The 15,208-nt window shown below is 38.2% G+C and overlaps 1 protein-coding gene across 1 annotated transcript in view; it reads left to right on the top strand.

The window, feature by feature from the left end:
* The first annotated feature begins 1,435 nt into the window (after positions 1–1,435).
* Positions 1,436–15,208, top strand: part of erbb3b (erb-b2 receptor tyrosine kinase 3b) — a 23,989-nt gene continuing 10,216 nt past the window's right edge. The window contains exons 1-14 of the mRNA XM_088331261.1: positions 1,436–1,514; positions 3,525–3,679; positions 3,825–4,011; positions 7,660–7,785; positions 7,869–7,931; positions 8,090–8,208; positions 9,418–9,559; positions 9,645–9,758; positions 9,836–9,953; positions 12,960–13,033; positions 13,120–13,210; positions 14,052–14,254; positions 14,323–14,455; positions 14,519–14,612. Of these exons, the coding sequence (XP_088187387.1) occupies positions 1,436–1,514; positions 3,525–3,679; positions 3,825–4,011; positions 7,660–7,785; positions 7,869–7,931; positions 8,090–8,208; positions 9,418–9,559; positions 9,645–9,758; positions 9,836–9,953; positions 12,960–13,033; positions 13,120–13,210; positions 14,052–14,254; positions 14,323–14,455; positions 14,519–14,612 (1,698 nt within the window). The remainder of the gene's footprint in view (positions 1,515–3,524; positions 3,680–3,824; positions 4,012–7,659; positions 7,786–7,868; positions 7,932–8,089; positions 8,209–9,417; positions 9,560–9,644; positions 9,759–9,835; positions 9,954–12,959; positions 13,034–13,119; positions 13,211–14,051; positions 14,255–14,322; positions 14,456–14,518; positions 14,613–15,208) is intronic.

Genomic DNA, 15,208 nt, shown 5'->3' with positions numbered 1-15,208 from the left:
ATAAACATTTTCTTTTTTAAATCTCATGTTGAATGAAAATCGTATTCATTTCGGAATACGAATCGTAATGGAATATTTTAGCAAAAAAGTAGTGAAAGTATGAAAAAAATCATAAAAGTGGACAGGTATGTAAAATGCAGCTTATCAATAATTATAATTTAATGTATTTATTTTCATAGACATGGTTAAAATGTACAAATGATGTACTTGAATGTTCAGCATAATCTTAAAAACGGTGTGCGATATTGTTGATGACTGCCGAGCGGACCCAGAGAATCGGGCGCACATCAGGAGTTAATATATCCACGGCCACGCATGTAACTCCGTACTCCATAATATGAAAATTCTGGTTTGGCTCTGGGGGCAGCACCGCGGCTGGGTGGATTTTTTAAGGCCCAATCTTTTAATGGTCAAACAATAAAGGTGTTTATTTGCAATGTACATTATTTTTTATGGACAAAGTAGCATCTTTTGGTGTTGTGGTTTACCCCATTCAAAATAACTTTCTTTTTCTTTTGCAATCACAAAGCTTATTTTCCAAGGTTGATGGCGACAGTGTTGTTTTACTTTATATGGATGTTAAATTTAGCAACAATGAGCTCGCATGATTCACAATTTGTCATTTATAGTTACTTGGGTTTGCTCATCAGTTTCTTCACTCATGCAGAGCTATCCTGATGACTATGAGGCTATTTTCACAAATTAAGTCTGTTATGGGGTTGAGAAGTTGACCATACGACAATGTGGGCATTGTGGCCGGCCACGCCATTCGCATCAAAGAAGTGATTAAGAAGCGCCTTGCCAGGGGGACAATACTGCTTTTAATGGGAGAACAGAGGATTCACTCTGTGCACCGCAGCAGCACTTGGACAACAGCTAGCCGACATGAGACACGTGTGCTTTAAACGTATGCGCTCTTACGCTAAGACAAATGCAAGGGTTTTATGCTGTTTTTATTTGTTTTCAATAAACATTAGTAATCAGAAAAAGCTGTGGAAAATGGGCATTGATGCATTTTATTATGTAAGATTTAGTATTCGAAATTATGGTAAGAAAAGTAGTTTTACATGCAGTTTTCTGTGTTTCATTCAAGCTGCATATTCAGCTGTAAAGCTGTCCTTGGACTCATCTAAACAAAACAACTAAAGAGACGGACCAACTCCTGATTGGTTGAAATATCAATGCCCCGGCCAATCATGTCAGCTCTTCTGGGAGGGAAGTTCTTGCTTGAAATAAAATGCCACTTGTTGGCTCACCAATTCAATTGGCGCATTTGTACGGTGGTTTTACACATTCAAATAGGAACAAGAACTAACTTCCTCTGAGGAGAGGGACAGAAGGCTGGATGAAGTCAAGACTCTCTAAGCAAACATTGTTTTTTTTTCTTGTATTTTTGTGATTTGGTGATGCTTAAGTTGATGGGTAAACAATCAACATGAAGCAGTGGCTAGTTTTTTTGTTGCCGGTGACATTGCTTTGGAGTTTACGAGCAACATCAACAGAATCTCATGATGGTGAGTATTTTTAATACAAATTAAAAACTTTATATGATTTCCAATAGTTGCACTATTTGCTCTTTCCTTGTGAGCTTGTCTTTGCCGTTATGAATCGGTTAATGGAGCGTGTTATTGCTTGCCATAAAAGCACCTTTTTATAAAGTGCTTGCTGACAAAGTGTACAAGGCTAAATTGTCCTTTTAAAAGAGACAAAATTTAATGAAGCAATTATTTTTCATTAAGTTTACAGAGTGGTGACAGATTAAATTTATTAGCATATTATCTTCATGTGTGTGTAAGAAAAGGTTATCCGATAGATGTTTCAAAATTTAGCAGTATTGAGACATGGAACATTAAGCTTTTTAGCAACATCCTGATAGATACTGTATTAATCCATTTAGTGAGTAAGTAAATAATACTCAAACTAATGATGCTAAGTAAACATTAACATGTACTTTCAAACAGCTCCTATTACAACATGACTGTAGTTGTAACTTTCCTGATTGGTGCAATTACTGTAAAAAACAAATCTGAATCTGCTCCAAGCAATGCTTTGCATGTGTCTTCATCCGTTTATCATATTTCCCTTCCCACTGGCAAAAGAGACGACGTACACACAAGTCATTGTCTTTTGCTATGATCTTTTGAATGAAGGGCAGAACAGCCCCTCGTTTCCAACATGTTACATAGAAGCTTGAGCGCACACACAGACACACATATGTACTGTTATTCACAGGGAAAGAGAAAGACACTGTTCACATTTATAGCTTCATCACAATGAGAACTTTGTATGAGAGAAGCCCTTTTTCCTCGACCCTATAAGTCTTCAGCTCTATCAGCCTTGGGCCTGGATAACTCAAGTGATGGACAAAAATTTTGTTACACATCGGAAATTGTTCAAAAAGTAGTGGAACTTGCAGCAAAACTGCATGAAGATATCAACTACAAATAAAAGTGAAATACTGTAACTTTTATTTGAAAGCAATAGCATTTCAATCCTTTGAATTGTGAATGCATGTGCAGCTGTGTTATATATGCCCTCTAAATACAGCTGAGTCAAAAATAGCGCAAATTGGGTCAAAAATTAAATTGTGTTTGTTGTCATTGATATAAACATTGTGGAACATTGTATGCAATGAGATTTGACATGACACTTCAGTGTAAACATATAAAAAAGACTTTTAAAGAGAAAAAAAGGAAAATATATATATATATATATATATATATAAACAATAGTGCAATCAAAACAAGTGCAATAATAACATTTATCAGGAAAAAAATACATAAGAAACACTGCTATTGGTATATATTTACTAAAACAACCTCCAAAATTGTGTCCTTTTGCCTAGCACCCATCCAAAGTCTGGTTCGTCTAGTTGGAAAAAACAAAAGGAAGGATTGTATTATTTCAAAAATTAAGTCATTTGCCTTGTTTTTGTACAATCCCCAAAATGAAAGTTTGGGTAAAAGAAAAAAAAAGTTGATCATAATGATCCAAGTAGCGGATTGGTCATTTTAAACATAATTTGGGTTTGTTTTTGACCCAATGTTTTGATAGTGTAGCGTTCAGTACTTCCAATGCTGATAATAAAATTACTACACTGGACAATGCATTCCGAACAGGGATGTACTCAGAGTTCATTATCAACTATATCAAACTGCAGAGTGTCTATTTGTAACAAAAAGGGTTGCCAGGTCTCATAGAAGGCTTGGGAGATACAGTATACATAAATATTTTCAAACCAAATTCAATGCTGTAAAAATAATCATGATATACAGTAGTTAAACATGTGTTACCGGTATTTTTGGCATAAGGCTGTTTCTTTACAAAAACAAATTATATACTTATGAACTGTATGAACGGAACTATTTGCTTTTGTGATTCTAGAATCAAATCAATTTCAGGCAGTAAAACATCTCAGGATGGCTGAAGTTTGATAGTGGTAAAAAATATAGAGGTGGGGGCTGACCATCATGAATCCCAGTACAGTGTTGTAAGAAATGAATGTCTTCTCCTGTCTGTGTTAGTGGTGTGTCTCGGAACCCAAAACGGACTCAGCTCCACGGGCTCTCAGGAAAATCAATACAACCTTATAAAGGAGCGCTACGACAGTTGTGAAATCATCATGGGAAACCTTGAAGTCACACAGATTGAGAACAACTGGGACTTCTCTTTCCTGAAGGTAAGATGACAACAACTGAGTGTCTCAATTGGCTTGTATGTTTGCTCCTGTTAGACTTCAGTTGACTCTACTCAAAAGAAAGTATGCAGACATCCAATCAAACTTTGTTTTTTTGTCTCAAGAGCGTATTCTATGTCCTTTTTAGACAATCCGCGAGGTGACCGGCTACGTGCTCATCGCCATGAATCACTTTCAGGAAATACCCCTGGAGAAATTGCGGGTCATCCGAGGAAGCAGCCTTTATGAAAGGCGCTTTGCCCTCTCTGTTTTCTTTAACTATCCCAAAGACGGTTCACACGGCCTGCGACAGCTTGGTCTCTCAAATCTAACAGGTGACTACAGGATAGGACATGTTAGTAAAAGGAAGTAAAGACTCCATATTGAGCATTTTAAAATAACATTAAATGCTCTCCAACAAGGGCAGATGTTATTTAATGCATAACTTTGAACTTAATAATCGTTTCCAATTAATTTATTACAACATTCAATCAATAGGTGATTGTTCCCTCTAACTCAGAACACACACACTTTGCAACACGCTATACAATGGTGCTTGAAAAGCGGGGTACTTTGTTTCAGGCTTCCTTAAAAAGTTGAAAGTTAAATATTTTCTCTATTAAGTATCTGTTAACAATACCTGAGTTCAAAGAGGCATTATGCTTTATTTTCCACTGTGCCTTTCTGCTTTTGTCTTATCTGAGCTGTTCGGCACAGAACACATTTAGGTTCAACAATTGGGGGCTGGGAGGGTGGTGGAGAGTGACATCATAATCGTCCCTGCAGGTTTTCTTTTTTCTATTTGTCAGTGTAGCACGAAAATTGTGAAAGTAGAAAAGGCCTGCTTTTAGTAAAGCCAAAATGCTAAACAAAACCAAAGTTTTCTTGCCAAAACCTATTTGCCATCTTTTTGAGCACCCATGACAGCAAGATGTCAGACAATCATTTCAGCTCCCTTTGGGTGAGGCTCATGTTATGTAAAATAAATGCAAATTATTTATTTTTTTTTACCAACGTGTGTTTCTAAAAATAGATGTTTATGACAATAAAGGCAATTCATTCATTCTTTTATCTTATAGTTCATGTATTTTTGTTTATTATTCATATCAATCCAGTTTTTTAATTAATTATGTTTTTTGTACCATTGGAAAGTGCTAAATAATGCACACTGGTTTAAGACATCCATCCATTATATATCCATGGCCACGCATGTAACTCCATACTGCTGGAATTCTCATCTCATCTCATTAGCTGCACCGCTTATCCTCAGTAGGGTCGTGGGGGTGCTGGAGCCCATCCCGGCAATCATCGGGCAGCTGGCAGGGGATACCCTGAACTGGTTGCCAGCCAATCGCAGGGCACAGAGGGACAGACAACTTGCTCGCTCATTCACACCTAGGGACAATTTGGACCGGCCAATCCCCCTGAAATGCATGTCTTTGGAATGTGGGAGGAAACCGGAGTGCTCGGAGGAAACCCATGCAAGCACGGGGAGAACATACAAACTCCGCACAGGAAGTCCGGTAGCTGGATTTGAACCCACACAGGAGGTTCCCAAGACCTATCGCTGTCCCTGATTATATCTTGCCAGTAGATCTAAGGACTATAATTCAAGTATTTGTTATTAATAATCTGCACTCTTCCTTCCAGAATTTCTTCAAAAAAAAAAAAAAAAGACAGCTGCGGTCAATCATGTACAATCCATCGCATCCACTACACAGCATTATCTCCAGACAGAAGAGCAGTTTCAGCGACAGACTGCTGTCACTGTCTTGTACTACGGACAGACTGAAGAGATCTTTTCTTCCTCATGCCATGAGGCTCTTTAACTCTACCCGGCAGAGTAAAAGTCAAGTCAAGTCAAGTCATTTTTATTTGTATAGCCCTTAATCACAATAAGTCTCTAAGGGCTTCACAGATTAGTATACTATGTTACACAGACTATTTTTCAGTCGACAAGAAGAGTAGGTTATTGTTCATAAGCAATGGAGTAGAAGTGAGTTTTAAGTTTAGATTTAAACATTTCCACTGAGGTTGCAGATCGGATCTCAGGGGGAAGAGCATTCCACAGCACCGGTGCCCGAATGGAGAACGCTCTCGAACCAGCAGAACACTTCTTTGCTCTCGGGATCACCAGAAGACCGGCACTCTCAGATCGTAGGCTTCGGACCGGGACATAGGGGCAGATCAGATCTGAGAGATAAGAGGGAGCAAGTCCATGTATGATTTTGTACAATACTAAGAGAACTTTGAAGTCACATCTTTGGCTAACTGGGAGCCAGTGCAAGTTAGCCAAAATCGGTGTTATGTGATCGTACTTTTTTGTCCTAGTTAAAAGCCTCGCTGCGGCATTTTGTACTAGCTGAAGAGACTTGATTCTGGACTTCGGGAGACCGGACAGTAGTGCATTACAGTAATCGAGACGGGAGGTAACAAATGCATGAATTATAGTTTCCGCATCAGACTGAGACAGTATTGAACGGATTTTGGCAATGTTACGAAGATGGAAGAAAGCGGTTCTAGTAATTTTCTTTACATGCATCTCAAAGGTTAGATCAGGGTCAAATATGACACCTAAATTTTTAACTAAGTCACTCTGTGTGATGTGACATTTGTCAATGTTCACAGCAGTTTTTGAGAAAGGGTCACGGCATTTAGATGGACCAATGACTAACATTTCGGTCTTTTCAGAGTTAAGACGCAAGAAATTGAGTGACATCCACTCTTTTATCTCAGTGAGGCAGGCCTCCAAATTTCCACAGTTTAAACCACCCCCCCTACAATGCATTTTACCGAATTTTATTGCAATATGTATTCTGTGTAGCACTATTTAGATATTCTATACAACACGCTACAGTGGGCATTTGCACTTCACATTGGGTATTTGTATATTGTATTCTTTTTGCTTTATTATTGTATTGTTCTCAGCACAGGGATGCTGCTGGAAATGTGAATTTCCCTGCGGGGATGAATAAAGTATCTATCTATCTATCTATCTATCTATCTATCTATCTATCTATCTATCTATCTATCTATCTATCTATCACTCCTGGAATTATTTTTTGTTATTGCAGTGTACCCCAATCACTGTTAAGTAATTATTTACGATGCACTCTGTAAACATTTTGGGGTGCAAGTGATTAGAGAGAAAAGGGGCTCTTTGACACATATGTGCATTATCTTATAAAGTATGAATTTATTTAATAAATAATTCATATGCACCCAAAATGAAATCAAACAATTTTAAATTGCTTGAAAAATGCTTGAATGTGTTTTCCACTCAACGTGAACCATTAATTTTGAATATATAATAACTTTATTTCTTTTTTGAGTGTCTTGGTTTCCATTTCGTAAAAGCTAGTTGGTTCCAGTTAACAGAAATAATGCATTTTTAATGAACTCGTTAAAAATATCTAAAAACAGGTTAACATATAGGGCAGCACGGCGGCGCAGTGGTTAGCGCGTGTTCTAAGGTCCTGGGAACCTCCTATGTGGGTTCAAATCCAGCTACCGAACTTACTGTGCGGAGTTTGTATGTTCTCCCCGTGTTTGCGTGGGTTTCCTCCTGGCACTCCGGTTTCCTCCCACATTCCAAAGACATGCATTTCAGGTGGATTGGCCGGTCCAAATTGTCCCTAGGAGTGAATGAGCGAGCGAGTTGTCTGTCCCTGTGTACCCTGCGATTGGCTGGCAACCAGTTCAGGGTGTCCCCTGCCAGCTGCCCGATGATTGTCGGGATGGGCTCCAGCACCCCCGCGACCCTACTGAGGATAAGCGGTGCAGCTAATGAGATGAGATGAGATGAGGTTAACATATATGAATGACATGTCCGACCAAAGTTTGAGCCAGATCAATGACTATAACAAACTGTATATCAAATTTTGTGCAAAACAAATATTGCCTACAACTTGATTAAGCATCATGCACAGATGAAAAAATGCTAGAAGTTAACAAATTCTGTCTTTCTTGTTTTTTTTTTTAAGAAATTCTGGAAGGAGGAGTGCAGATTATTAATAACAAATACTTGAATTATAGTCCTTGGATCTACTGGCAAGATATAATCAGGGACAGCGATGCTCCAATTGACATCCACTACAATGGGGAGAAAGGTTTGGAATGTTCTTTTTTAACAAATTAGATTTTCCAGTTTCATTAATGCGCATGATGTGGGTGTGTTTACGTCTTTTTTCAGGGCTATGCCACAAATCCTGCGGAGACTATTGCTGGGGGCCAAGTGAGAAGCATTGTCAGATCTGTGAGCCCACAATTCTTCCCATTCTTTTTCGAGACATGTCATTGACATTCAGTGTTTCCTTCCATTTCAACAGCTCTCTTCAGCTCATAAGGGCATAAAATTCATAGAAAATGTTGGACGAGACAGTTGTGATTGACCCTGCGTCATGTTTGTTTCAGTGACGAAGACGTTGTGCGCACCGCAGTGTAACGGTCGTTGTTTTGGTACAAGCCCGAGGGATTGTTGTCACATTGAGTGTGCGGCAGGATGCACAGGCCCTCTGGATGTTGACTGCTTTGTAAGTGTTGGAGTCACTATATAGTTCCTAAGTCAAATAAGGTTACATTAGTTTTCTGTGCTCTACATCTTAACCCATAGCTATTACAGAGTACTCATCAATCAAACCATCCAAAATACAAAGTCTTTCAAACTTCTCATTTTTACCCAACATTTCCGGTTTCTAATAATTTCTATTTAATCTTTTAATATTGCAATATCTTCAAATTAGCAAATTTACAATTCAACAGTTCACAATGGGTGCTCCTGCAGGTTTAGGGACAATCCTTTTCAGAATGGATTTAGGTTTTAATTTCTCACCCTTTGTCTTTGGATGTGATCTGGAATATGGTTGCATTGATGTAGTGTGCAGTTGGATTCTTTATAAAAGTAGAAATTCAAAATGCTAATTATTTATAGAAAAGCTTTAGTTTTAATTTGTAGCCAAAATAGCACTGCCATCTATTTCTTTCTTTCAGTTCTAGATTTGTTTATTCATTTATCAGAGTAAAAAGACAACCAAAATGTATACTTTAAAATGAGCAAAACAGTCATACGTAGTGGGTGATGGAAAATATATATTTTTTAAAATTGAAATGGATTTCGAGAATTGATTATCTTAAGAACCCAAAAATATTTATAAAGTATTAGTAGAGCATTCTTCTTCTTGTTCTTCTTGTTTTTCTTTTTTTTCCTTGTTTTTCCTGAGCTTGTTCTTCTTGTTCTTCTTCCTAATATTGTTATTATTGTTATCATTATTATTATTATTATTATTATTATCTTAATAAAGAATACTTCTTGGTTTAGATATAGTTTGGGGCGGCAGTAGCTCAGGAGGTAGAGCTCTCGTCTTGGGATCAAGGGATCCCAGTTCGAATCCCGGCTTGTCCATGTTACATGTCGAAGTGTCCTTGAGTAAGACACTGAACCCCTAATACCCCCAATAAGCAGGTTAGCGTCTTACATGGCTGCAATACAAGGCCGCTAATGGGAAATGTGAAGCACACTGTAAAGCGCTTTGGGAAGTCATTGACTTGAAAAGCGCTATATAAATGCAGATAATTTCATTTCATTTCAGTTTATTGGAAAACAACACCTAAAATAATGTAAATTTTCAAGCATGTTAGAAAATATGTTTTTGCAGAAATACACTTTCATCTACAGTTTACAAATACACTTTTAGGAAAAATGACACTTCTTTCCTTTATATGTTCAATTTTTGTTTTCATAGGCATGTCGCCATTTCAATGACTCTGGAGCTTGTGTGCCTCAGTGTCCACAAGCTCTCATTTATAACAAACAGACTTTTCAAATGGAATCCAACCCCAATGCCAAGTATCAATATGGATCCGTTTGTGTCTCTCAGTGCCCAAGTGAGTACATTGTGGCCTCCATACGCGACACTAAATTCTGCTTATTTTTGTATCTTTTGTTATTCCATTTCTTTGTCAAATATAGCTCATTTTGTTGTGGACGGTAGCTCCTGTGTGAGCGTCTGCCCCTCAGACAAGATGGAGGTGGAGAGAGCGGGACTCAGACGTTGTGAGCCCTGCACCGGACTTTGCCCTAAAGGTTCGACCCTAATATTTAATCAAATACGCTGGTTGGGATAAAACGTATAAAATCTCAATCATGCTTTCCGTTTTCAGTATGTGAAGGAACTGGTGCAGAACACAGGCAGACTGTGGACTCCAGTAACATAGACAGCTTCATCAATTGCACCAAAATCCAAGGAAGTCTTCATTTTTTGGTCACGGGCATTCTTGGGTAGGTCTAAATGTCTCTCATAAATACAGAGCAGGTTCATGTAATACAAAGGATTATTTTGCTTCTTTGGAGGTGTTCGGCTTGGTTAAATGGAGCTAGGATATAAGGTCATGTCTAAACTGAAGACCTCCCAAAGTGCTTTACATGGTGCTTCTACAGTAATACTACAAAAATACTACAGATATGATACAAAAATGATGCCATGGTAAAAATAAGATACAAAAACTATTGTAGAAATACTACAAAATAGAAATACAATTGTACTCTAAAAATATATATTTTTTTAAAATACCACAAAAATACAACTAGACTGATGCTACAAAATAAAAGTAACATAATACTATAAAAATTCATCAAAAATAAGACTAGGGTAATAGTATAAAAATACATTAAAAAAAACACAAAAATATAACTATATATATATATATATATATATATATATATATATATATATATATATATACTGGACTGTCTCAGAAAATTAGAATATTGTGATAAACTTCTTTATTTTCTGTAATGCAATTAAAAAAACAAAAATGTCATACATTCTGGATTCATTACACATCAACTGAACTATTTCAAGCCTTTTATTATTTTAATATTGCTGAATTTGGTTTACAGCTTAAGAAAACTCAAAAATCCTATCTCAAAATATTAGAATATCATGAAAAAGTATACAAGTAGGCTATTCAACTAATCACCTGAATCATCTAATTAACTCGAAACACCTTGCGAGGGTTTCCTGAGCCTTAAAAACACTCAGTTCAGTAAACTAAATCACTGCTGATCTGACTGCTGTCCAGAGTACCATCATTGATACCCTCCATCAGGAGGGTAAGACACAAAAAGAAATTTCTCAAAGAGCAGGCTGTTCACAGAGTGCAGTTTCAAAGCATATCCACAAAAAGTCTGTTGGAAGGGAAAAATGTGGCCGGAAACGCTGCACAACCAAGAGAGATGACCGCAGCCTTAACAAAATTGTGAAGAAGAGCCGCTTCCAGAATTTGAGGGAGCTTCAAAGACAGTGGGCTGAAGCTGGAGTCCAGGTATCAAAAGCCACAGTTCACAGACGTGTCCGGGAAATGGGCTACAATAGCCGTATTCCCATGGTCAAGCCACTTCTGAACTCAAGACAACGGAATAAGCGTCTGACTTGGGCTATGGAGAAGAAGCACTGGACAGTTGCAGAGTGGTCCAAAGTCCTCTTTTCAGACGAAAGCAAGTTTTGCATTTCATTTGGAAGTCAAGGCGCCAGAGTCTGGAGAAAGGCTGGAGAAGAGCAAAATCCAAGTTGCTTGAAATCCAGTGTGAAGTTCCCACAGTCAGCAATGGTTTGGGGAGCCATGTCAGCTGCTGGTGTTGGTCCACTGTGTTTCATCAAGTCCAGAGTAAATGCAACTGTGTACCAAGAGATTTTAGAGCACTACATGCTTCCATCTGCTGAAAAGCTCTATGGAGATGAGGATTTCCTTTTCCAGCATGATCTGGCACCTGCCCACAGTGCCAAAACCACCAGTAACTGGTGCACTGACCATGGCATCACTGTCCTTGATTGGCCTGCTAATTCCCCTGACCTGAACCCCATCGAGAATTTGTGGGGTATAGTTAAGAAGAAGATGAAAGACACCAGACCTACAAATGCAAATGAGCTGAAGGCCGCTATCGAAGCATCCTGGGCATCAATAACACCTCAGCAATGCCACAGGCTGATTGCCTCCATGCCACGCCGGATTGATGCAGTAATCCGTGCAAAAGGATTCCTAACCAAGTACTGAGTGCATCAATGGACATTTTCAAATGTTTGATTTAGTTTTGCTGTTATAAAATTATTTTTTTTTACTTGGTCTGAGGAAGTATTCTAATATTTTGAGATAGGATTTTTGAGTTTTTTTCAGCTGTAAGCCAAAATCAGCAATATTCAAATAATAAAAGGCTTGAAATAGTTCAGTTGATGTGTAATGAATCCAGAATGTATGACATTTTTGTTTTTTTAATTGCATTACAGAAAATAAAAAAGTTTATCACAATATTCTAATTTTCTGAGACAGTCCAGTACATATACCACAGCCATATCCCCCTAGTGGGAGGTGGCTAGAGTCATTTCTGATTCTTTTTGGGAGATTGATATAGAGGAGGGGATTCCCAGCCCCCTCGCTGAACCCAACCGAGGTGTTGGGAGTCATTAGGTGACCACACCCCCCAATTCCAACCCCTAATGCTGAACGCCAAGCAGGGAGGCAAATGGGAAATGTTTAAGTCTTAGGTATGACTCGGCCGAGGCTTGAACCCCGACCTCCCAGTCTCGGGGCGGGCGCCATACCCCCAAGGCCACCGAGCCTATACTATAGTAATACAATAAAGGTACTACAAACACACTACATTCTATTACTAAAATACTACAAAAATACAACTGCAGCAACACCACAAAAATACTACAAAAGTACTACTACAGAAAGACTACAAAAATACTATGAAACATAACTACTGTAATACTAGAAAAAATGTGACTTCATAAATGCAGAATTGAAGTATAGCAATAATACAAAAAAATACAGAAATACCTCAAAAAAAATATTGCAGGAATTCTACATAAACTGTTTTAAGCATTCCCCCGCCCATAACTAACTGAATAAGGGTCTAAATACTTCCAGGAGGCTTGTTGTGTAAGATTCACAATGTTTTTCAAATCTAAACTCCAAACTGACCATGGAGCACTCCTGCACGATTATTTACCACAAAAATCTCAATACAATTTGTCAATTTGAGGTATGAAACCAAACAAGATGGAGGATATTATCATTTATTTGGTCGGCTTAGTAATAAACACTAGGCATAAAAACAAAAAACATGGTACATCATCCAAAGGAAAATATCAGAAACAGACCAAGAATTATCGAACGATAACTGTAAAGATTGTAAAGATACATGCATCCACTCGTACAAACAAGAAAAATAATAACAATAACGAATACAAAATTAACAAATTATAAACTGCGTTTTCATCAGGGATGATTTTAAGAAGATCCCACCCCTGGATGCTAAAAAGCTGGAAGCTTTCCGCACCGTTAGAGAGATAACAGGTACTCTCAAGTTGGTAAAATGCCAAATAGTCTTGAAAAAAATCAAACTGTCTCTGACGTTGTTAAGGTTTTTTTTATTTTCTCAGATATCTTAAACATACAATCCTGGCCAGGGGAACTCAGTGATCTATCAGTTTTTTCGAGTCTTACCACCATTCAAGGCAGGTCACTTCACAAGTAAGTACCATTTGGAGCATATTATATGTTAGTTATGTGCATTGGGTGAAAAGTGGTGATGTTTTACTTTTTTCAATTTGATGAAACACTTTTAAATACACTATGACACATTTCTTGTATGTTGGGGGTGGGGTGGTCTTTGAACGAAATCCTCCAATCTTGGAGCGTTATTGGTACAGTATGGTCCATTTTGGGGGATTATTTTAAATAAACAAAAAATAATTTTAAGGGGTCCTACCCTTACCAGTGTCATGTGGTATTTTATAAATCTTGTACAAAACAAGTCAGGTTTGATGGGCTGCTTTAAATACAACTTCACAATTCTTCAGATTTACTTTAAACAAAATAAACAAATTTTGGAACACATGCAAAGGAGATTGCATATAATGCTAGTTAGTTATATGACTATTATACCTCACTGTTGTTTGATATTTTGACTTTTACAGTCTTTATCTGCCAAAATAAAATAAAACAAAATATCGTGTGGGTTACTTTGTACAGTCTGAACCTGTTCTCACTGGAAGTTCAAAATTCATTGATGTCTTCTCTTCTTATTTTGAGAGTCTACTAAGGTAAATTCGTATCAATTGGAAAATAATATTCAATGATAATAATGGTTAAAGTTTTTTGTCTATTATTAAAAAAAAAAAAGAAAAAAAAAATGTTTATTTTATTGCAACCCTAGTTCAAAACACCCCAATTTTGGAGCTGTTGCCCCTTGGCTCAAATATAGCTGTTCTCTTGACCCAACAGTTTTTAGATTGTTCACTACAAAATTCTTATGAGAATCCCTAAAATAAGCAGAAAAAATTCACATATCCCTACAATGCGCCATTGACAGACGCTTCTCCCTGATGGTGATGCGCATCCCCACCCTCACCTCGCTCGGTCTTCGCTCTCTCCGAGAGATCAGCGATGGCAGCGTGTACATCAGTCAGAATGCAAAGTTGTGTTTTCATCACACCGTCAACTGGGCCAAGCTCTTCAGAGGTCGTCGGGTCAGAGTCAACAGCATCAGCGGCAACAAGCCAGTTGCACAATGCGGTGAGGTCGGCCGTCATTTTTAAACACAGTGTGAGTACACTTCTGATTCATTGACTTGATTGTTGCAGTTGCTGAGGGTAATGTGTGTGACCTGCTGTGTTCAAACGCTGGTTGCTGGGGCCCAGGACCTGACCAATGTCTGTCCTGTAGGAACTACAGTCGAAATGGCACTTGTGTGGACAGCTGTCATTTTTATACTGGGTGAGTGTAATATATTTCAAATACAACATAACAAAATATCTAATTTTGACTTTGTGGCCTCAGATCTTCGAGGGAATTTGCGAGGGCTGACGGAGAATGTGTCACATGCCACTCAGAGTGCAAACATCTACATGGAAAAGCCAGCTGCACTGGGCCGGTGGGCAAGCCTACTCTTGAGATCATATTTAAAGAACCACTTTTTAAAATATTGGCTTGGAAAAAAATCCTAAAGGTTAAAACAGTCCGCAATTAGTAGGAAGTGTACAGCCCTCTGCTGTGAATGACTTTGGCATATCTGCTCTGGTGTCATTTTGGTCCATTCTTCTTCTAGCCTCCTCCACAGTTTGGTGATCGTAATGGGTTTTTTGACCATAACTTTGTCACCAAGGATTTTCCAGAGGTTCTCTATTGGGTTGAAATCAGGACTCTGGGCAGGCCACGCCATTAGCTCTGTTTTCACCTTTAAGGAAAATCTTTAACTGCTTTGCTGTGTGACATGGATCACTGTCATGCATGAAGACGCAAGTAATGAACCATGAACTCACCAAGAAGATTCTGATACACATTTGCATTCACTTGGTCATGATCTGTACAAGAGGCCCAACTCCTTCTGCAGAAAATGTGTCCCAAACCATGCCATTTTCTCCTCCACAGTAAACTATCCATCCATCCATCATCTTCTGCTTGTCTTGGGTTAGGTCACGGGGGCAGCAACCTCAGCAGGGAAGCCCAGAAGTCCCTTGCTAAAAACTT

This window comes from Urocampus carinirostris, chromosome 3 (assembly GCF_059441175.1).
Source record: "Urocampus carinirostris isolate Australia breed hairy pipefish chromosome 3, RoL_Ucar_1.0, whole genome shotgun sequence".
In the NCBI taxonomy this organism is placed as follows: domain Eukaryota; kingdom Metazoa; phylum Chordata; class Actinopteri; order Syngnathiformes; family Syngnathidae; genus Urocampus; species Urocampus carinirostris.
This window is presented reverse-complemented; position numbering and strand designations above follow the sequence as displayed.